The sequence below is a fragment of the Trachurus japonicus genome, chromosome 1 (assembly GCF_045865225.1).
Source record: "Trachurus japonicus isolate A0001 chromosome 1, Traja_1.0".
Taxonomy (NCBI): Eukaryota; Metazoa; Chordata; class Actinopteri; order Carangiformes; family Carangidae; genus Trachurus; species Trachurus japonicus.
Window position 1 is genome coordinate 30,825,729 of NC_140907.1, and position 24,189 is coordinate 30,849,917.

Here is a 24,189-nt window from a genome sequence, read left to right on the forward strand (position 1 = left end):
GTGTTCTTTTTTTTTTTTTTTTTTAGGGAAAGGAATAACTAGTAACGTAACTCAGTGGTTCTCAAACTTTTTTACGACACCTAAATGGTCACAAATAACGGACACCCATTGGACAAAATTTTGAAGTAAACACCAGAAATACACAAATATTTGCATTGAGACTGAAGAACATTACTTTTTTAATGTACGTTCAAATTAGGGCCAATGGCGTGAATTTTTGGAAATATTGTAGAGAATTTTCTGGAAAAAAATTCTCAAAAACAATTCTTGGAGGTGGAAAAATTTGTCAACGAAAAGTTTTTAAAAAATTCTAGAAAAAGTAGTAAAATTAAAAAAAAAAAAAAAAGATTTCTCAAAAAAAAGTTTAATATTTTCTAGAAAAAAGTGGTAACATTTCTGGAAAGAAAAAAAAGTTTAAAAGTTCTACAAAAAAGTGGTACATTTTCAAGAAGAAATTGGGGACCTTCTTGAACCCTCCCATAGGACCCCTGGGGTTCCTTGGATCCCCCTTTGAGAACCACTGATGTAACTAATTAATTAGTGACCAATTTTTTAAATAAAGTAATCAGTAAGTAAGTAATCTTTATGCGTATAGCACTTTTTGCAATTATAATTACAAGTCCCCTCCTTGAACCGCCACCTTACCGTGGTGGAGGGGTTTGAGCACCCGAATGATCCTAGGAGCTATGTTGTCGGGGGCTTAATGCCCCTGGTAAGGTCTCCCAAGGCAAACAGGTCCTAGGTGACGGGTCAGACTAAGAGCGGTTCCAAAACCCCTCATGAGTGGATTAATATCAACGAAGTTCACATCGCCCGGATCGGCGTCACCGGGGCCCCACCCTGGAGCCAGGCCTGGGGTTGGGGCTCGCAGGCGAGCGTCTGGTGGCCGGGTTCCTGCCCACGGGACCCGGCCGGGTCCAGCCCGAAAGAGCGACGTGGGCCCGCCTTCCAGTAGGCGCACCACCCGCAGGAAGGACCATGAGGGGTCGGTGTGTTGTGCTCTGGGTGGCAGCCGTGGGCGGGGGCCCCCAATGCCCGGACAACGACTCTGGCTTTAGGGACATGGAATGTCACCTCGCTGGGGGGGAAAGAGCCTGAGCTCGTGCGGGAGGCTGAGAGGTATCGGCTAGAGATAGTCGGGCTCACCTCCACGCACAGCCTGGGCTCTGGAACCCAACTCCTTGAGAGAGGTTGGACTCTCTTCCACTCTGGAGTTGCCCATGGTGAGAGGCGGTGGGCTGGTGTGGGCTTGCTCATAGCTCCCCAGCTCAGTTGCCATGTGTTGGAGTTCTCCCCACTGAACGAGAGGGTCGTTTCCCTGCGCCTTCGGGTCGGGGATAGGTCTCTCACTGTTGTCTCGGCCTACGGGCCGAACGGCAGTGCAGAGTACCCGGCGTTCCTGGAGGCCCTGGGAGGGGTGCTGGAAAGTGCACCAACTGGGGATTCCATCGTTCTGCTGGGGGACTTCAATGCCCACGTGGGCAGCGACAGTGTTACCTGGAGAGGTGTGATTGGGAGGAACGGCCTCCCCGATCTGAACCCGAGCTGTGTTTTGTTATTGGACTTCTGTGCTAGCCACAGTTTGTCCATAACGAACACCACGTTCAGGCATAAGGGTGGCATCAGTGCACGTGGCACCAGGACACCCTAGGCCGGAGGTCAATGATCGACTTTGTAGTCGTGTCATCTGATCTCCGGCCGTATGTCTTGGACACTCGGGTGAAGAGAGGGGCTGAGCTGTCAACTGATCACCACCTTGTGATGAGTTGGATCCGCTGGCAGGGGAGGAAGCTGGTCAGACTTGGCAGACCCAAGTGTATCGTGAGGGTCTGCTGGGAACATCTGGCAGAATCCCCTGTCAGGGAGGTCTTCAACTCCCACCTCCGGGAGAGCTTTGGCCGTCCGGAGCTGTGGCCGTAAGGTCTCCGGCGCCTGTCGCGGCGGCAATCCCCGAACCTGGTGGTGGACACCGGAAGTAAGGGATGCCATCAAGCTGAAGAAGGAATCCTACCGAGCTTGGCTGGCTCGGGGGACTCCCGAGGCAGCCGACGGGTACTGGCAGGCCAAGCGGACGGCAGCCCGGGCGGTCACGGAAGCAAAAACTCAGGTGTGGGAAAAGTTCGGGGAGGCCATGGAGGAGGACTACCGGTCGGCCTCGAGGAAATTCTAGCAAACCATCCGACGCCTCAGGAGGGGGAAGCAGTGCTCCGCCAACACTGTTTACAGTGGAGGCGGGGAGCTGTTGACCTCAACTGGGGATATTGTCGGGTGGTGGAAGGAATACTTCGAGGATCTCCTCAATCCCACTGACACGCCTTCCGTCGAGGAAGCAGAGGCTGAGGACTCAGAGGTAGATTCATTCATCACCCAAGCTGAAGTCACTGCGATAGTCCGGAAGCTCCTCAGTGGCAGGGCACCGGGGGTGGATGACATCCGCCCTGAGTACCTCAAGTCTCTGGATGTTGTGGGGCTGTCATGGCTGACTCGTCTCTGCAGCATTGCGTGGCAGTTGGGGACAGTGCCTCTGGACTGGCAGACCGGGGTGGTGGTCCCTCTCTTCAAAAAGGGGGACCGGAGGGTGTGTTCAAATTATCGGGGGATCACACTCCTCAGCCTCCCGGGGAAAGTCTATTCCAGGGTGCTATGATGATGGGAATTAAATAAACTCTGGGGGAGGTGACAACTTATTTTAGTAAACACTGACAACTTGCCCCCTCAAGTTGCAGTGGCAACCTCCGAGCTTCAGACGAGAGCCACAGCCAAGACTAATTCATTATTCAAGGACTCTGATATCTTTGCAGTTACAGTAATCAACTTCTGACCCCTGTCTCCCATTGTTATGGAGGGATGTTGTGCTGTGTATGTGTATGGTGTGTGTTCTCTCTCCCTGTGTGTATGTGTATGGTGTGTTAATAAATAGATCAACAGCATTTCAAAAAACAATAAATGCCCTTTTCATGTTTTATTTGGTTTCCTGTATGATCTGTCTGAGTTTGAGTCAATCACCACCTGGTTTATGCCAATACATTGTAACTCACTGCTCCTCTTTTTACTGTCACTTTACTGCCCTATTTAGACCTGAGCAACACATTTCATTAACTTCATGTGAGATCAGGTTTACAAATGTCAAAAAAAAAAGAACCTTGAACCTTGTAACTGTAAACAAGTGACGTGTCAGAGCTGGTGCGGCTTCTTGGTAATCGAGAGTGAAACTTATTGACATTCATGACAGTCCTGGAGGAGAGATGGCAGAGCAAATGTTTCAGCTGGATCAGGAAAAACTGAGCTGTTCGATCTGTCTGGATCTTCTGAAGGTGCCGGTGACTATTCCCTGTGGTCACAGCTACTGCATGAGCTGTATTAAAAACTACTGGGGCGAAGATGATCGGAAGAAGAAAAAGAAGAACTCATGCAGCTGCCCACAGTGCAGAGAGAGCTTCACACAGAGGCCAGCACTGGTGAAAAACACCATGTTTGCAGAGTTAGTGGAGGAAATGAAGAAAATCGGACTTCGAGCTGCTCCACCTGATCACTCCTACGCTGGACCTGGAGACGTGGCCTGTGACTTCTGCACCGGGAGGAAGCTGAAAGCCTTCAAGTCCTGTCTGGTGTGTTTGGCCTCTTACTGTGAGCAGCACCTTCAGCCTCACTACGATGTAGCTCCACTGAAGAAACACAAGCTGGTCGAAGCATCCTCGAAACTTCTGGAGAACATCTGCCCTTGCCATAATGAGGTGATGAAGATTTTCTGCCGCACCGATCGGCAGTGCATCTGTTACCTGTGCTCCATGGACGAACACAAAGGCCACGACACAGTCTCAGCTGTAGCAGAAAGCGCTGAGAAGCAGAAGGAGCTCGGGGCGAGTCGTCGAAAGATCCAACAACGACTTCAAGACATAAAGAAAGATGTGAAAGTGCTTCAACAGGAGGTGGAGGCCATTAATCTCTCTGCCGATAAAGCCGTGAGTAACAGTGAGAAGATCTTCGACGACTTGATTCAACTCATTGAGAGAAGAAGGTCTGAGGTGGAGCAGCAGATCAGATCTCAACAGAAAACTGGAGTGAGTCGAGTCCAAGAGCTGAAGGAGAAGCTGCAGCAGGAGATCACTGAGCTGAGGACGAAAGACACCGGTCTGGCAAAGCTGTCGCACACAGAGGATCACTTCCACTTCCTAAACAACTACCACTCCCTGTCAAATCTGAGTGATGCAATAGATGTACTCAGCATCCAGCGACCACATTTCGAGGAAGTGACAGCAGCGTTGTCAGAGACCAGAGATAAACTTCAGGCTGCCTTCAATGAGAAGCAAACAAAGGTCTCTGGAGTTCATGAGCTGATGCAGCATCATGAACCCCGAACCAGAACTGATCTTTTGGCTTATGCTTGTTATGTCACACTGGATCCATTCACTGCAAATACATTTTTGTCACTGACTAATGGGAACAGAAAGGCAACACTGATGAGTGAGGAACAGATGTTTTGTATTCACCCTGAACCGTTCATTCAGTGGTTTCAGGTCCTGAGCACAGAGGGTCTGACGGGACGTTGTTACTGGGAAGTGGAGTGGAGTGGTCACGTTTTTATAGCAGTGGCCTACAAGAACATCAGCAGAGCAGGGACCAGGAACGAATGTGGGTTTGGATTGAATGACAGATCCTGGGCATTACACTGTCGCAGTGGTGAATATCAGTTCGTACATAATGGTATTATTACTCCCATCTCAGGGCCTCACTCCTCCAGAGTAGGCTTGTACCTGGATCACAGGGCAGGAACTCTGTCTTTCTACAGCGTCACAGAAACCACGACTCTGCTCCACAGAGTCCAGACCAGGTTCACTCAGCCTCTTCATCCTGGATTCTGGCTTCCCTCGTTTTCTCCTGGAGACACAGCTGAGTTGTGTCAGCTCAGGTAGACAGGAGTGTTTAATGTGATTCATCAGTGAGGCTGCGCAGTGGACTGTATGCTTGGTTTGTCTGCAGCAGTGTTGGGCAGTAACACGTTACTGTAATGTGATTACTTTTTTAAGTAACGGAGTAATATAACGGGTTATAATTTCTAAAATAGTAATTAGATTGTAGTTACAACCCCAGGTAAATGTCACCAATGCCAGTTTCTACACTGCTTTCACTTACTTAAGCACCGTGTCAGTCTGCCCTTCCTGATCTGATAGAGGTTGTGTTTTGTTTTTTGAGGGAATAGAGTAATTAGTAACGCAACTCAGTGGTTCTCAAACTTTTTTACAAGGACACCTAAATCGACACAAATTAGACCACGGACCCCCATTGGACAAAATTTTGAAGTAAACACCAGAAATACACAAATATTTACATTGAGACTGAAAAATATTACTATATATTGTAGAGAATTTTTTGGAAAACAATTCTCAAAAACAATTCTTGAAAAAAGGCGGGAAAATGTGTCAAAAAATGTTTTTTAAAAATTCTAGAAAAAGTAGTAAAATAAAAAAAATTTAAATTATGATTTCTAAAAAAAAAGTGTAATATTTCCCAGGAAAACATGGAAAATTTTCTCAAAAGTTTAAAAAAATTCTAGAAAAAGTGGTAAAATTTCAACAAAAAATGATGATTTCTCAAAAAAAGTAAAAAAAAAAAAATTCTAGAAAGAAGTGGAACATTTTCTCAAAAACAATTCTAGAAAAATTGGTAAAATTTCAAGAAAAAGTTGGGGACCCCCTTGAACCCTCTCAAGGACCCCTGAAAAAAAATAGTAAAAGAATTTCTCAAAAAAAGTGGAGAAATTTCTCAAAAAAAAGTTTTTTTTTAAATTCTAGAAAAAGTGGTAAAAAAAAAAAAAAAAAAGTTGATCTCTCAAAAACAAAAGTTTTCTAGAAAAAAGTGGTAATTTGGGGACCCCCTTGAACCCTCCCAAGGATGCCACTTTGAGAACCACTGATGTAACTAATTAATTAGTGACCATTTTTTTTAAATAAAGTAATCAGTAAGTAAGTAATCTTCATTTGTATATAGCACTTTTTGCAATTATAATTATAAAGTGCTTTACAAAAAAAGTGCAGAGTGGCAAATGGCTCAATTTGAAATAACACAACATACATCAAAAAAATAAAAAAATAAAATAAAATAAATATATATATAAACATAGAACATACCAATAATCAGAAGAGTGATGTGATTACTTTTAAAATGAGTAATCAGTAGGCTAATTTAATTACTTAGCACAACATTGGTCTGCAGTGATACAGTGATGTTTTCTTTGTCTCGACAATAACAATGAAATTGTGAAATTGTGAAATAATTTTTTTTGAAAATTTGCACTCAGCATGTTGATACATAATGGACAATGGAAAATGTCCCAATGTCACATTAATCACCTGCCAGATGTTTGTATCATGAATATGACTTGTATGATTTGATGTTTACACTGATGTTGTATGGACCACATGTGCTGCCGCTGTGGTTGTGATGATGTTATCAAAATCACTTTACTTTCATTTATGGAGAAAAAAACACACAGCAATATAAAGTAAATTAACAAATTGTCAACCAGAAAAAATTTATGGAATTAAGATTTTACTATATTTTAAAATATAATCTATAAAATGCGTGTTGAAGTGTTGTTACTTGGTCACAATTTTAGGGAGCAGTTGTGAAGATTTTGTACAAATAAATCATTGAACAGTCCCCATTTGAACATCAAAAAAATAAAACACTCACAAACAATTTTTGCTTTGATATGTTTCTTTTCTTCTTAAAATCATGGGTCAAATATGAGTTCATGAGGAGATTGATGATGGAAATTAGATAAACTCTGGAGGAGGTGACAACTTATTTTAGTAAACACTGACAAGGAAATACTTGCCCCCTCAAGTTTCCGTGGCAACCTCTGAGCTTCAGACGAGAACCACAGCTGAGACCAATTGATTATTTAAGTCACTTCTCTGATAAATGCTGTTAATCAACTTCTGACCCCTGATTCCCATACATTTATATCAAGTCTCTGTCAAATACAACCACGTGTAACGTTCTCCTATGACTATATAGATTATGGCAATTGGCAAATTTGCCAAAAATGTTGAACTACCCCTTTAAGGTCCTGGATTTGATTCCCATGTTGACAGAAATGGCACCTCCGTGGAAGTCTCAACATTTTCTCCTTGTGTTTGTAGTTGTGATCCTTCCTCCACTTTGTGAGCCACAGCAACATGTTTCGCCTCATGCAACCATCAACAGTCCTGTTTACATTCTTCATGTGACTGTGATGGAGAGCGGCCTGAAGAGCACAGAGGGGACTTCTGTGGAAACAGCATCTCTGAGTCTTTTCACTAACTTTCCCTCTGATGTTGTGTTTGATGTCAACAAGCTCCACCTGCTCTAAAGCAACACTTAAACACCACCGGCCGACCTTCAGTCTCCACTCAGGAGCTGCTGTGGAGTTAACATTATTGAAGAGGTTGTTGCTGTTTAGTTTCAACATAGCTCCAGCAGCAACGTGTGGACGCTCCGCTTGCTGAACTGTAAATACTTTATTTACTTCTTCAAACACAGGATTTCATCCAGCGCCGACATGTTCAACACAAATCAATGTCACAAATAATGTAAAAGGGAATAAAAATCTTGTGCACAGGTTGTTACAGAAGCTGAAGAAGTTATATACTGTAGTTTGTAGTTATGAATACATTTTGTCTTGTCTTTTTGGATAAACAAATTCCATGCACACTTCACTGTACAGTATGAAGCAGATACTTCCTGTGATAATTTACATTGTTGCCAAGAGACTGAAATTTTGTTACAAGCAGCAGAGCAGAAGCTGTGGCCATAAGTGGCTGTTGTTGCTGCTGGAAAGTCATCACATACTGAGGTTGACTAATTTTCAACGTGCACAAACAATACAATACATACACATACAATGGTGCTTTTATGAATTAAAGGATCACAAAGGCACGAGAGCTCAAAAACACCGCAACTTAAGAGTTTAAGAGAATAATGTACGCGCAAATACACAAACGTGCTGAAAATTCAGGAAACATCTTCACGTGGTGATCTACTGTACAAGATGAGCCACCGAGGTTCATCACTGTTTACTGTCCCCTGGAAACACCTTTTGTTGTGTTGTGTGACACATGCTGCAGATTCACACAACACTGGCTGTGAAATGAATGCACTTTAAAAATGAAAAGAAAAAAACCACAACATGCAAACGCACAAACGAACTGCAGATGCACACTCTCACAGTCTTTGTTGCTGAAACAGAGACAGGTCTGGAACAAAGTTCATTTTTTTGCCATCAAAATGTTCAGAAGATATTTAGCTTGAGAGAAATGACTCCAAAATTTACTTCTGTGATCAACCATACTCACTGCTCATTGTAGTCAATAAACTCAAGATGCTGCTGATCTCCTGAAGGGACGGGGTCGTGGAGAAACCCACATAACACAGGAAACTGACTCTTTGTGGCGTCATTGGCTTCGTGTCACCCCCATCTCTATCTCTCCCCTAACTTCCTGTCTCTCACACTGTGCTTTCAATATAAAGGCGTAAAAAAGCCAGAAAATATAAACAAACCAACCAAACCAAAGTGATGAACCTGGCTTTGACTTCAATAACAAATGCACTTTGAAAAAGAAAAGAAAAAAAAAATCACAACATGCAAATGCACCGCACACACACAAATGGCAATTGGTTAGACTTGAACTTATGTCAGGATCCCACCTCCACCTCTGTATCCGCTGTGTGAGCGATTTTATTATAGAACTGAATCTGTTTTGTGTGATTTTTTTGCAGCATGTGTTAAGTTCACAGTGTGTTTGTGTCTGTACATGACCTCTGACCTCTCTGGGCCACCATAAAGCACTCGGAATGACTCTATATACACACATTTAAACTTGCCTTTAAAATATGTCGATGATTGACTTTATCACTACGCTGGTCTCTCCTTCTCTTCCTTCTCTCTCTCTCTTTTCACCTCTGGGATATTTCTCCTCTCTCTGTTTGTCTAACTTCCCGCCCGTACAGTTTTTGCTGCGGCGTCTGTGATGGCGTCTGTCTTCATCTTGGCCGAGCATCTCACCACAGCTCATTAACGCCGCTGACGACTCTGAGCAGAAACTGCTTGTGAGAAACGTCATTAACATCTGTTTGCGGTCGCCACGGCGAGGTTGAAGGCCATGTGAAAACAAAACAACAACACTGACGAGGCGGACAACTGCAGGGGCCGGAGCGTGGACCAAATATAGGTTCCCATGGCTATGTCACCCCCCCCCCTCTCTCCCTCTCCCACCCCTCCTCCCCTCTGTTTTTCTTCTTCCTTCCCACTCACTGTCCACTGTGAAATCTCACCCGTCTTCCTCTTTACCTTCTCTCCCTTCCTTCCTCTCTCTCTCTCTCTCTCTCTGTCCTTGTATCTATCTTTACTTTCCCTCCCCTACTTCTTCATCACTCCTCTCCCTGTCAGAGATAAGATGCAGGTCACTCCTGCAGCTTGGTGGCAAAAGAGAAACTAAAGACGTCTTTTTACTGTGAGCTGAAAATCCACACGTCCACATCAGCAAACACCTGTCTTGCCACAGACACACAAAAAGAGTACCAGCTTTAAAGCTCATGCAATCTGCACATGTTGTTTGTTGTGTTGTTGTTTTATGTCTTTGCTGTATATTATAATTTAGAGCACAAACCAACGATACACATCTTGTTTCCCAGCATGACGAAAGATAACAAGGCAGCAGATACTGTAGTTAAAGCAGCTCACTGGTTAATTATCATTGGTAAAGCGTAAAATGTAAGATTTTACAGCACCAGTGTGCTGTTGTTATTGTATTACTGCAAACACGATGTATTAGGATGTCTATTTGACTGTTGTGATACTGAAAATATGATCTGTTTTTTTGATGTAAGGTTTTTCGGACCCCAGGAAGACTAGCTTGTACCTTTGGCATCAGCTAATGGGGATCCTTTTAAATAAATAAATAAATAAATAAATAAATCAAGGCTGCTGTATTCCTCTAGTTTCTATGGGACAAAGTTGATGCGACTCTGAGTTGAGTCCTTTAATAATAAACTTAAAAAAGCTCAACAAGGTAACTTTACAAGAAGCATTTAATTAAAGTAATTTTTATCTGATATTTATTTGAATAATTCAGTTTAACCAGAAGAGTTGAAATTAAGCATTGAATACGATAAATGAAAAATACATTTTCTTTCTTCTGCTAACTCTGTCTTGTTATTTATGTAGCTAATTAATGAATGATATAACCCCTCAGATTTATGATCCTTTGTTCCCATGTTCTTGAACAGACACCGACTTTTATTGTTTACTTTGTTGTAATGATGATATGATAATAAATACAATCTTTACTCTGCAATGACCAGAAATATAACTCAGGCAATATAACTGGAGAGCTGCCACACACACACACACGCAGGCAGGGCCAAAGAGGCCACAGTGCATGTGTACGTGTGTGTGTGTGACTGTGACAGGGTACAGGTGGCAACTTCATCATCAGCAGAGAAAAGTGCTATTAATAAACCAGAGTCTGAGAAGCGCGCACACACACACACACACACACACACACACACACACACACACACACAGAGCAGATGACACAGTGATATGGAAGACGAGAGGAAGAGAGGAAGGGGGAGAAAAAAGGTGGGTTAATGAGGAAAAAGAGACGAGTCATGATAACACGACCCACTGTGACGGCTGCAGAGACACAGAGACAAAGTTAGCGGACGGAGAAACTTCTTCTTATTCTTCTTCCCTTCGCTTCCTGGCTCAGGACCAAACACCGAGCCGACCTCCTCCCCTGGGGAGAGTAGAACTCCAGGCCTGGATTCCTTTGTGTTATTTCATGTTTTCCTCTCGGCCACAGTCATTTCTCCCTGAAACCCAGTGTGTGTGTGTGTGCTCATTAAAGAGCCTTTACCACTGTTTACACTGTTGTTAAACTCACCATATAGGCAGCATGGGAACAAGTTTACATGCACAGCCATTCAGTAACTGTACTACACACACACACATTATCATTCATCCCTCTATGTTTTCTCGTCTTATTTACATTCCTGCAAAAGCTACGAGTGCAGGGAGGAGATGGGGAGTTTGGGAGGAGACGGAGAGGAGAAAACACAAGGGTCTTACATGGAAGCAAGTCATTTCCGTTGTGTTGTGTTGGGGGATGGTGGGGGTGGGGTGGTGGGGGGTCTGTGAAGGGTCAAGCCTTCCCCAGCCCCGGCTGTGTGAATCACATAAACACTCTGAGTCCAACACTCCCACTGCTCTGCTGCAGCGGACACACGTCCACCGTGACTGTCAGAGGATTCACTCTGTTGAGTCGAGTCGTCCATCAACACTCAGACATCTTGGATCATTCATGGACGGACGTGTTTTCACTGTACGACCCCGACCACACTGTGAAAATTCACTGTATTCAAGCTAAACTTTCTATTTGTCCTTTGTCCTTAACAAACTTCACTGGTTTATGACACAGTTGTTTATTTCTGTCAAATAAAATAAGTTTCAAGCCGAACAATAACAATTTAATGATATGTTTTTTAACTCTGTGGTGAAGTAACTGACATCTATATGCACAATTGATTGAGTGCCTTTTAACTGAGCTTTTCCATTATATTTCTGCAACTTTTATCTCCCAGTGTTACACTTTTGCACATTGTAAAGTATATAAGGATAGAGAATGGCTAACTTTTAACTTTATTTTTATTTCATTCTATCCTAAATAAAGAACATTTCAGGGCATTTTATTTAAAAAGCTGAAATCAACCTTAACAATGCAAGAATTCAGCAAATCAATTATAGCTAGAGATTTGTTGATGGACAATTTATGAATACGTTTATAGTTTTAATGTTATTTTATATCATACATAATCCTCATTACTCCAGGCACTACATATGGAAATATCGTTATTTTCTTTTCATAAACACTGATTTAAACTCAATAGAAAAACTAAACCCACCTTTTATTTCTCTCAACTGAAAATACACTTTGACTGATGACTTAATCTCACTTTTCAGTTTACCTTGTATTGAGTTCAATAATACCCAGTTATCTGCCTTCGGCTTGTCGTGTCATGACCTCATCAGTTTGCTGTATCGATTTGTTCCCATGAGAAAATCCCACTTCACTGTTTCCATTGTAAAAGCAGCAGATCAAACAGGAGTGTGAAGGATCAGGGTCGTTGTGTTTGTTTTCTCGCACTGCTGTCAAAATCTGTTCCTCTTTCTCAACCTCGAGACAGCACACACACACACACACACACTGTTACTGATCCCACAGCCCAGCTGGCCTTGTGCAGGGAGCTCAGGCTACTGATAATGGATAAAGGCCATTTACAGTAGATACAGAACGAAGGTAAAAATAATTAAATATTAACAAACTGAATTTTCTTAAAGGGCCACACCTGATTTTACTGTGGTTGAGCTGTAATATTGTATTTTAATGTATTGTATACAATGTTTTGCATAGTACTGTTTTTGTTTTCTTGTTTCTTTTTTAATGCATTTTAATTATTGTAGTGCTCAAGTCACCTGCCCCAGAGACTACGGTTGAAAATTAGCCAACTTGGCTAAACCGGCATGTTTACAGAAATGTTTATTAATGTGCATTGTCTCTGTATATTTAAACCAATGAACTAAACTAAACTAAACTCTGAAGCCAACATAATATATGAAGTAGGAAAAACTGCACTTGTCTGAATGGCCACTAGAGGTCTGTGTTTATAGTGAGTCAGTCCCCATCGACTCCCATGTTACAGTAAACTGTCCAACAGAAGAAATAAACATGTTAACATCCTGCTACATAAACAGTTTTGGTCTCTACCACTAATCTCCTCGTTTATGATGAATTTTAAAGTTGTGTATAATTAAGGGTGTGGCCTCTTTGAGTGACAGGCTGGGGAGCTCATGCTTGACACAAGCCGACATGCTCTTTGCCATTTCTTTTGGAGGTATTTTGGTGGCGTCTGACGGAGCAGCTCACCCTGAGCTTCAAAACCGCTCCTCAGTAAACCCATGGGTGACATCATGGAGGCTGCGTCCGTCTTAATTTACAGGCTCATCTCCAGTTTTCCTCACCGCTCACCACAAATAAACAAAACATGTCAAGTTTTAAACATGGAATCAGCATTGCCCTCGTCACCACTGCTCATATTCGGCTCAGATTTAAATGAGGCAGATAAAAAGTCCACATAGGAAACATATGCAACAATGAAGAGTCCTGCTGGGAGAGCTCATCCCTCTAAATAAACATACATACGTATAAATCTCAGTTAAATCAACAACACCTAAAATAGCACCATAGGGAGGAGGAGGAGGAGGAGGAGGAGGAGGAGGAGCTGTGGGGGCGTGAAGGTATCAGCAGAGGAACAGTGACGAGTGTCGAGTTCTAACGTCTGTTTTCTACATCAGCATGAATATGATGTTACTGCTGCCGACGACGGAGCTGATGATTGTGAAGCACATATGAAACAGCTGATGGGACCTGACACGCTCGGCCTGCAGCCAGCCAGTCCTCCTGAGACCCAGAGGGGGGAAAACAAAAAACATGTTTTAATTTTGATTTATTAAGTGCTAGGGTGGTGAAAAACTAAATTGCAAAGAAAAAAATATATGAAAACTTAATTTCATTCAATTTTTACAACATGTCCACTGTAGTGCATTGTTTATTATATTAGATTGTTCTCAAATGTGAAAGATTTTTTATTTGAATAATGAATTTGACATATGAGCAGGGGCGTCTCTAGACACTCTGGAGGCCCCAGGCAAGAGGCACCTTGGAGGCCCCCGACCCCGAAACAAAAAAGACTGCCCTGTTGCAACGCCTCTGGGTATGAGTCTACTGCAGAGGACAAAAACGAATTGCTGAGTCTCAGGAGAAAATACAGATAAACTGCAGCAGCAAATACATTTAGGAGGCAAACTAAAGGAAAGGAACCGAATTATATTATATAACAAGGATATATTTTTATTCCATGTATTTGGCAGGTTGCAAATGATACAAGCTTGAGCCAATCAATCAAATTGCTGCTTTTATTCAATCATGACGTCCTTCCTGGTTTAGATACATAAATGTTCTCCTGGTAACCCTTTCTTTTACAGTCCCCTAATTACTGTGTATTTACTGTGTAATTACAAGGTAAAAGAAAGAAATTACAAGGTAACTAACACTGGTAAAATGATGGTAACTACAGAGTAAATACTAACTAATTGCCTTGAAATATCTCAACTATTACTAAAGAACAACACTGCATTAATGGGTAATTACTACCGTCATTATGAAGGTAACTACAGTAAAATAATAACGCAATTACAATGTAAAAGGAGAGAAATTACATCCCATTTACCTGGTAGTATAATCCAATATCTCACCTGTCCATCGTGTTACTAAGTTATTGAGCTGTTTTGGCTCGTAATAACTTTGCTCATTCATTTATCATGCCTGATTTTATTTAGTACTTACCTGGCAAATATGCCATCAGGGTCCTCTTGTTAATTAAACCTTCTGTAGTGTTACCAGGTAAAACACATCTATTTACCAAGTAAATAAGATGAAAGTGTGCTGTAAAAGAAAGCGTGGCTTCTTTCCACAGTATTACCAGTTTATTACTATGTAATTAAACCAAGACTGTTCAGTTTTACACATTTTCGTTTCTCAACATTACCATGTATTTTCTGTAGTATTACTAGGTAAAACACATCTATTTACCAAGTAAATAAGATGAAAGTGTGCTGTAAAAGAAAGCGTGGCTTCTTACCAGTTTATTACTATGTAATTAAACCAAGACTGTTCAGTTTTACATATTTTTGTTTCTCAACATTACCATGTATTTTCTGTAGTATTACTAGGTAAAACACATCTATTTACCAAGTAAATAAGATGAAAGTGTGCTGTAAAAGAAAGTGTGGCTTCTTTCCACAGTATTACCAGTTTATTACTATGTAATTAAACCAAGACAGTTCAGTTTTACATATTTTCGTTTCTCAAAATTACCATGTATTTTCTGTAGCATTACTAGGTAAAACACATCTATTTACCAAGTAAATAAGATGAAAGTGTGCTGTAAAAGAAAGTGTGGCCTCTTTCCACAGTATTACCAGTTTCTTACTATGTAATTAAACCAGTACTGTTCAGTTTTACATATTTTCCATTCTCAACATTGCCATGTATTTTCTGTAGTGTTACCAGGTAAAACATGACTATTTTCCAAGTAAATAAGATGAAAGTGTGCTGTAAAAGAAAGCGTGGCTTCTTTCCACAGTATTACCAGTTTATTACTATGTAATTAAACCAAGACTGTGCAGTTTTACATATTTTCGTTTCTCAACATTACCATTTATTTTCTGTAGTGTTACCAGGTAAAACATGTCTATTTACCAAGTAAGTAAGACGAAAGTGTGCTGTAAAAGAAAGTGTGGCCTCTTTCCACAGTATTACCAGTTTCTTACTGTATAATTGAACCAAGACTCTTCAGTTTTACATATTTTCCATTCTCAACATTACCATGTATTTTCTATAGTGTTACCAGGTAAAACATGACTATTTTCCAAGTAAATAAGATGAAAGTGTGCTGTAAAAGAAAGTGTGGCCTCTTTCCACAGTATTACCAGTTTATTACTGTGTAATTGAACCAAGACTCTTCAGTTTTACATATTTTCCATTCTCAACATTACCATGTATTTTCTATAGTGTTACCAGGTAAAACATGACTATTTTCCAAGTAAATAAGATGAAACTGTGCTGTAAAAGAAAGCGTGGCTTCTTTCCACAGTATTACCAGTTTATTACTATGTAATTAAACCAAGACTGTTCAGTTTTACATATTTTCGTTTCTCAACATTACCATTTATTTTCTGTAGTGTTACCAGGTAAAACATGTCTATTTACCAAGTAAGTAAGACGAAAGTGTGCTGTAAAAGAAAGTGTGGCCTCTTTCCACAGTATTACCGGTTTCTTACTGTGTAATTGAACCAAGACTCTTCAGTTTTACACATTTTCCATCCTCAACATTACCATGTATTTTCTATAGTGTTACCAGGTAAAACATGACTATTTTCCAAGTAAATAAGATGAAACTGTGCTGTAAAAGAAAGTGTGGCTTCTTTCCATAGTATTACCAGTTTCTTACTGTGTAATTAAACCAAGACTTTTCAGTAACAATACACAAAAATCACATTCGATACGTACCTCGGTTTTGAGGTCTCGGTTCGGTTAATTTTCGGTACAGTAAGATAACCAAATGCAAAACATAAATTTGATTGTTGTTTATTAGGAATTTTTCTCAACCAAATGTACAGGTTTTGGTCAAATGTAATCATTTTACTCACCGACTAATGTTATGTTGTACATTGTCCCTGATACAAATAAACTTATTAAACCATTATACAAAATATAAAAAAAGAGAAAAGAATAGGCCTAAAGTGCTGCCTAATAAGTCAAATAAATTATTCTCAAATTAACAAAATACGGTATAAATAAGCCTTACAATGAATAAAATATTCACAAATAAACAAAATATATAAAACATGATTTAAAAAAAAATTCTCACACAACTTTTGCAACACGGCCAGATAGAGAGAGAGAGAGAGAGAGAGAGAGAGAGAGAGAGAGAGAGACGGACAGACAAAGGGACAGGCAGACTGTGCCTACAAGCAGGGGGATCCTCAAGCCTCTGTTTTCTTGCTAGCGGTAGCATTAGCCACGACGCAAACGGGCTGCACATGTAGCTGCAGTCTGACTGTAAACACACACAACTTCTCACCCGTGCTCAGCGTTGTACCGAACCGAACGCCCCGTACCGAAACGGTTCAATACAAATACATGTAGTGGCGTCGCCTGGTCTGGGCATTCCTGGCTCTAGCCCCGAACATTTCTTATTCAGCCCCGGATGTTTTCTCAGACGGAGTTAAACAGAAAGTGAGATGGTAGTTTTGTAATTTCCCAGTGACAGTGAATGCAACACAGGCACGACGCCACGACCAATCAGAGAGAAGTGTTGTGGAAGCGGAGACTCCTCCTCCGTGTTTTATTGGCTAACAGCCAGGTAACCAAGGTAACTATTTGAATTGTAGCGACGACATCAGGCGTTTTTTTTTTTCTCGGCACGAACCAGCGCGTCTGGTCGGATTGGGCCGTCCATGTTCGCTTGAGCCCAAAAGAACAACCAGGCAGCAGAGTACAAAAACAGAGGAACAGAGACAGCACAGCAACGTGTGTGTGTGTGTGTGTGTGTGTGTGTGTGTGTGTGTGTGTGTGTGTGTGTGTGTGTGTGTGTGTGTGTGTGTGTGTGTGTGTGTGTGTGTGTGTGTGTGCGCGCGTGCGCGTGTGCGCTACCTGCTGCAAAAGGTAGGCTAATAATATTCTATAATCATAGTTGGCTGAAAATCTTAGGACGTAAAGCTCAAGCATGTGTTCTTGCCATTACAATGATAGGAACCGTTCTCAGTCAATAATAAATCTGTTTTTTATTTTATCTAAAGCAATGTTGTCCTTTATTTTCTCCTCAGAGTAGTCTACACCAGCATGCCTTCCTGCTTGTAGGAGGGGTGGGGGCGGGGGCGGTGGCTCCTCTCTCTGTGTTTGTTTGTCTGTCTGTCCGTCTCTCTCTCTTTCTCTCTCTCTCTCTGGCCGTGTTGCGCACGGGCTCCAGCACCTGTGGATCTGCTGCAAATGTGCCAAGAGCATCGTCAGGCAGCCGTTGTGGCATTTGCCCACATTGCCCTATGGTCGGTCCGTCAAAAGTTGTGTGAGAAGTTTTTTTTTAAAATCATGTTTTATATATTTTGTTTATTTGTGAATATTTAATTCATTGTAAGGCTTATTTTATATACCGTATTTTGTTAATTTGAGAATAATTTATTTAACTTATTAGGCAGCACTTTAGAACAGTAGGCCTAGGCCTATTCTTTTCTCTCTTCTTTAATATTTTGTATAATGGTTTACTTTTGTTTAATATGTTTATTTGTATCAGGGACAATGTACAACATAACATTAGTAGGTGAGTAAAATAATTACATTTGACTAAAACATGTACATTTGGTTTAGAAAAATTCCTAATAAACAATCAAATTTATGTTTTGCATTTGGTTCTCTTACTGTACCGAAAATGAACCGAACTGACATGGTAATGTTGAGAACGCAAAATATGTAAAACTGAACAGTCTGGTTTAATTAAATAGTAATAAACTGGTAATACTGTGGAAAGAAGCCACGCTTTCTTTTACAGCACACTTTCATCTTATTTACTTGGTAAATAGATGTGTTTTTCCTAGTAATGCTACAGAAAATACATGGTAATGTTGAGAAACGAAAATGTGTAAAACTGAACAGTCTTGGTTTAATTACATAGTAATAAACTGGTAATACTGTGGAAAGAAGCCACGCTTTCTTTTACAGCACACTTTCATCTTATTTACTTGGTAAATAGATGTGTTTTTCCTAGTAATACTACAGAAAATACATGGTAATGTTGAGAAACGAAAATGTGTAAAACTGAACAGTCTTGGTTTAATTACATAGTAATAAACTGGTAATACTGTGGAAAGAAGCCACGCTTTCTTTTACAGCACACTTTCATCTTATTTACTTGGTAAATAGATGTGTTTTACCTAGTAATGCTACAGAAAATACATGGTAATGTTGAGAAACGAAAATATGTAAAACTGAACAGTCTTGGTTTAATTACATAGTAATAAACTGGTAATACTGTGGAAAGAAGCCACGCTTTCTTTTACAGCACACTTTCATCTTATTTACTTGGTAAATAGATGTGTTTTACCTAGTAATACTACAGAAAATACATGGTAATGTTGAGAAACGAAAATGTGTAAAACTGAACAGTCTTGTTTTAATTACATAGTAATAAACTGGTAAGAAGCCACGCTTTCTTTTACAGCACACTTTCATCTTATTTACTTGGTAAATAGATGTGTTTTTTCCTAGTAATACTACAGAAAATACATGGTAATGTTGAGAAACGAAAATGTGTAAAACTGAACAGTCTTGGCTTAATTACATAGTAATAAACTGGTAATACTGTGGAAAGAAGCCACACTTTCTTTTACAGCACACTTTCATCTTATTTGCTTGGTAAATAGATGTGTTTTACCTGGTAACACTACAGAAGGTTTAATTAACAAGAGGACCCTGATGGCATATTTGCCAGGTAAGTACTAAATAAAATCAGGCATGATAAATGAATGAGCAATGTTATTACCAGCCAAAACAGCTCAATAACTTAGTAACACGATGGACAGGTGAGATATTGGATTATACTACCAGGTAAATGGGATGTAATTTCTCTCCTTTTACATTGTAATTGCGTTATTATTTTACTGTAGTTACCTTCACAATGACGGTAGTAATTACCCATTAATGCAGTGTTGTTCTTTAGTAATAGTTGAGATATTTCAAGGCAATTAGTTAGTATTTACTCTGTAGTTACCATCATTTTTACCAGTGTTAGTTACCTTGTAATTTCTTTCTTTTACCTTGTAATTACACAGTAAATACACAGTAATTAGGGGACTGTAAAAGAAAGGGTTACCGTCTATAACAGACTTTCTTTGCTGTAACTCTTTCTCAAACTGCCTTGAAACAAAAAGCACCACAGTAAAGAAAAGCCCTGGCTTCGTGCTGCTGTTGATTCTTTTGGTTCAGGTCCAGTTTAACATTTTTTAGTTAAAACAGTCTAAAAGCTTTTTTTTTTCTTCACTAAAATCAGACAGATCACCTTTGGCGAACTGAGCACATTCCTCTGTGTTTTTATTGTGTGAGTCATGTTGATGGAAACAGGATTTCATCTGGACAGAGCTCATGCAAGTCCTGGCTTGTCTGACTGACCGCCTCGTTTTAGACTCTCAGATGTCACCGTGTTAATGTGCATGTATGTATGTGTGTGTGTGTGTGTGTGTGTGTGCGTCGGAGGCATCTATGTACATGCTGCTGCACATGTGTGTAACCTGCATGTATTCTGTATGCATTTACTACATATTTACATGTGTGTCTCTTGTTGTATTGATCCACTTTGCTGTGTTTGTATATATGTTTGACACCACAATGTGTACTTGTGTGTGTGCGTCTTTGTCAGCACACACACACACACATTTCTTCCAGGCCGGAGCGCTGGTGAAAACGATTAGAGCGTCAGGTTTCACTGTGTGCCTGTGAAGGCAGCACCGAGGCCCCGTGTGCGTTTGAGTTTAGTGTCTCCGTAGCTCCGCAGCTCATTTGCAGCTCAGGTGACGAACGGAAGTATTTGGTTAATGTTGGAAGTATGTTAACTTTTCCCAAGACCGAGTATAAATACACCGGCTTAAAATGGACATGCAAACCTGAGAAAGAGAGAGAGAACTTGTAGATAAAAGAGTGGTGATAGTTGGGGTGTTGTTGTTGTTGTTGTTTTAGAGGAGCAGCAAAGCAAAGCAGGTGAAAAACAAAATCAGCCGAGTGTTTTTCATTGTCTATAGAGTTTCACCATCGCTGATGTTTATTGTGTGTCCTCCAGCCTCTGTGCTCTGAGTGCAGTGTTTATGGGATGGAGCTAACAGGAAACGCTGAGTCAAAACAGGGATTGAAGCTGCTGCGGCTTTTTGATTCTGCTTTATCAAAACAATGAAGTAATGAGAGGAAAAAGACACAGTGATCACAGTCGGAGCTGTAAATAATCCTCAAACTGCAGAAGAGAACGTACTGTTACCATCATGCCATGCTGGTTAATGTGCTTCACTGCAGATAAGGTTTTAGAAACTGAAAAGTCAATTTAGTGAAGTGGATTCATTTGGAGATTTGGGTTGTAGCAGCAGAACTGAGATCAGTCCTTGTTACTAAAGAGGATCATATAAATGCTGTAACTGATAATAAGATAATAAAGCTTAAATTTAGCTGTGTTCATGTTTCAAAGTGTAAGAGAACTGTTGGTTGTCAGACGTCAACACACTTCGCCTCATATACCCATAAGCCCTTGTGTCGTAAGGTCATTTCCTGTGGTTGATTAAAATACACTCACTGAATTATCAGCCATCATGTAACTGGTGTTACCAGTGTGTTTGGGTTAGAGCAAAAAACAACAACAAAAAAACGTAACGAATCTGCTCTGATCAGTGTTTTTGATATTAACAACTGATCACATGACGAGTAAAGTGACAGATTTTGAACATACAGTATTGGAGCTAAACAGTCAAATATTCCCTCGGGGGTGGGTAAAAACTTGAAGAAATAGTCAGAATATTATCTTAACTTTCAGAAATGCAACTCTGGATAAAGGTTTTGAGCCCATGTTTATTTTCTTATTTTTTTTATGTGCTCTGGTCCCAGTTTGTTTTCTTGGTGTCTTATAAGCCCATGCATGCTGGGCATACAGAAGTGTGCATGACACAATGATAAAAGTCATTCATTCATTCCAAACCTGATACACTTCCATAGTGCTTATGCCAAATCACACACTATAACTACTAACTAACAACTATACATACATAAATCTATAACACATTAAAGGACAACCTACTGATCCCCTTATCATGAAGCCAAACAGCTCAACCTGCACTGAGCCACACTGTCCACCAGAATGAGTCACGCAGCCTCGTGCTCCTTGTCAGACGTCTGGAGTCGTCATCCCTGCACACAGGGGACTGTCAGTCCACATTGTTCTCATCTGTGGTTTTCTGATGGTGGAACAAACTATCAAATCTCTCTCCACCTTCATGAATCTCATGAAAACTCATCTCTTCTCAGAGCATCTACTCTCCTAAAGACACAAACATGTTTCACTGATTGTTTGCTGAACAATCTCCCCCCAGATGTGACATTCAATATTTAATATTCACTGATGTCCCTTCACTTGTTGCTTTTGGATAAGTTACTAAATGTAAAAATGTAAAAAGTGTTTGCTAAAAAAGTGCACCAGGTGAAATTTGGAAGGTGAAACGTCAGTGTTGTGTTACAGTTTGCTGCAGCGCCACCAAGTGGACAAACCACGGAATCAGTGACTGCAGCTTTAAGGAGTTTTTTGTTCAACATAAAAACAACTTTATATCCAACAGAACATGAACCTCTACTACATCACATCAGATCCTCAGAGTGGGTCAGGTCAGATTTCTATAGAGGCTGCTTCATAAATAAAGCTTCAAAGATCCAGGGAATAAAAAAGAAAGGATAGAGAACAGTGACATAACAACATCAGACATAAAGCTGTAAACAGGGTCATGCAGATCTGTGTGTGTGTGTGTGTTTGAGTGTTTGTGTGTAACATGCGGACTTAACAGCTCTGACGGGGAGAATAAACCATCTTCCCTCTCTGTGGTAGTTATATCTTATATCTTTTGCAGGTGCAGCCAGAGTCGGGGACGCGCTCCGGAATGGCTTTGCGCGCTCCCCGGTGCCTCACACACGGCGCCTCCCACTTCTCCAGCTTGTTTAAGCGCTCGCCTCCTCCTTCACTTCAACGAGCGCTATTGTTGAAAAAGTGTGTGTGTGTCTCTCGGTCTTCAACTCTGACAGACGGAGCGGAGCGGAGCTGAGCGCTGCAGTGATTCACCTTCTCAGTCTGAGGTGTGAGTGTGAGTGTGTGAGCGCAGTGACTCCAGACTCGCTGCAACCAGAAGACGCTTCTTATTTTTTGTTAAATTTTGGAGTTTTTGCACGGGGACAAAGTGGATAAAAAAAAAGAAAGAGTTTGGGCACAAGCTGCACGAGCGCATTCCGGTGAAATTTGGATTACTTTGCCAAGGTAAGCCGCCTCTCGTGCGCCTTTTGCCTCTTGAGTGTTGTTGTTGCGCTTTGCGTGTGTTTAGTGAACAGAACACAACAGCTCCTTCTGCTCCTCGGTTCAGATTAATGCGATTTCAGCACCTTGTAAATGACAGAGCCGCTCTTGTGTGTGTGAGAGCTCTGCTAGATGCTGTGATATCGATTATAGCAGCACGCGGGTAATCAGTTAGTCTATAACTCTGACGCTCTCGCAGCCTCTGATGATAATTGATCCAGCCTCAGCTCAGTTTAGCTCAGCTCGGCTCGGCTCGGCTCAGATCTGGCTGCTTCACGTGTGAAAGCTTCTCTTGTGGTCTTGTGTCCACGCATTCCTGTCCCGGCGCACGGGTCACTACTATCTCGGGTCAGGATCTGCCGGCCAGACGAGCGGAGAGAGGGACGCACGGACAGCAGGAGGAGGAGGAGGAGGAGGAGGAGGAGGTTTCCTGCAGAGATATGTGGAAAGTGGATTAGCTCTTATCGCTGTCCGTTGCTCCACGCCGTGTTTGTGGCGAATGTATCGGATTAGAGGTCGTTATCTGGCCCCTCCACGGTCCCTCTCTCTCTCCTCACCTCCGATGTGAGAGTTTTAATCTGCGTGATCCTCACAGACTGATCACATTATTCCCATTTGGCACCTATACGTGTCTGTGGGTTAGGAATGATGCGTTTATGGCGTTTTACTGCCTGATTATGTTGCGTTTTTATTCACAGATTAGATTTTATGACTGATGGATGGATGATTTTCTCCTCCAGTTGTTGCTTCTCTTCGGTTTTGGACCGATGCTCTGATAAATAAAACAGGTTGAAGCTGTTGCTTTGAGCATTATGTACAATTAAGGTGCCTACTAATTATTTATTATGGATAATTAAGATAATACAAGGATATAAAAAGAAGTTGTTTGAGTTGAGTTGTTCAGAATGGAGATGCAACAATTAGTCAGACATTTGATGCCCACAGTGTCCCCAAGGGAAGAGTTTCTATTCATTTGACATCACTTAAATGAATGAGGTTTAATTTGGGGTTAGGGTTGGAAGGAAAAGGATTTTTGAGGAGATGTGATGGATATTTTTAAATGTTTTCTGACATTTTAAAGAATGATAATCAACAATGGAGGGATGAATCATCAGCAGCTGCAGCTGTAGCTGTGGATCTGCAGTGCTAAACTTTTTCTTTTTCTGGCAGTGGTAAAATGTGCAATTAAAGTATTATAAGATGAGAACATCATTGTAAGCATCATATTACATAGTGATATCAGATGTTAGTGTTCTCTATAGACTTTTATAAACTGGCGATATATAAAGTGCCAGGACCTGTCGTCCTTCTGTGAGGTGTTCAGGTACAATAAAGATTTTCCAAGTCAATATACTGGCTGCTGCACTGGCAGGAAAACAAACCCAGCGTGGTGGTGTATGAGTATGGGAAAAGCAAAGAAAGGTGGAGACAGAGGGATGGACG

General features: G+C 41.1%; 2 protein-coding genes across 2 annotated transcripts in view; both read left to right on the plus strand.

Moving 5' to 3' along the window:
- The first annotated feature begins 3,234 nt into the window (after positions 1-3,234).
- Positions 3,235-5,545, plus strand: LOC146992241 (tripartite motif-containing protein 16-like). Its single transcript, XM_085792442.1, has one exon. The coding sequence runs from the start codon at positions 3,246-3,248 to the stop codon at positions 4,911-4,913; it is 1,668 nt and encodes a 555-aa protein (XP_085648568.1). The 5' UTR covers positions 3,235-3,245; the 3' UTR covers positions 4,914-5,545.
- Positions 5,546-22,419: 16,874 nt separating this feature from the next.
- Positions 22,420-24,189, plus strand: part of LOC146992242 (vasorin-like) — a 31,141-nt gene continuing 29,371 nt past the window's right edge. Inside the window, exon 1 of the mRNA XM_085785003.1 lies at positions 22,420-22,710. The gene's annotated coding sequence lies outside the window, so the exon portion shown is untranslated. The remainder of the gene's footprint in view (positions 22,711-24,189) is intronic.

Bases quoted from the DNA above. Each gene is read 5' to 3' on its own strand.
- LOC146992241 (XM_085792442.1), top strand. From the start codon at position 3,246: ATGGCAGAGCAAATGTTTCAGCTGGATCAGGAAAAACTGAGCTGTTCG.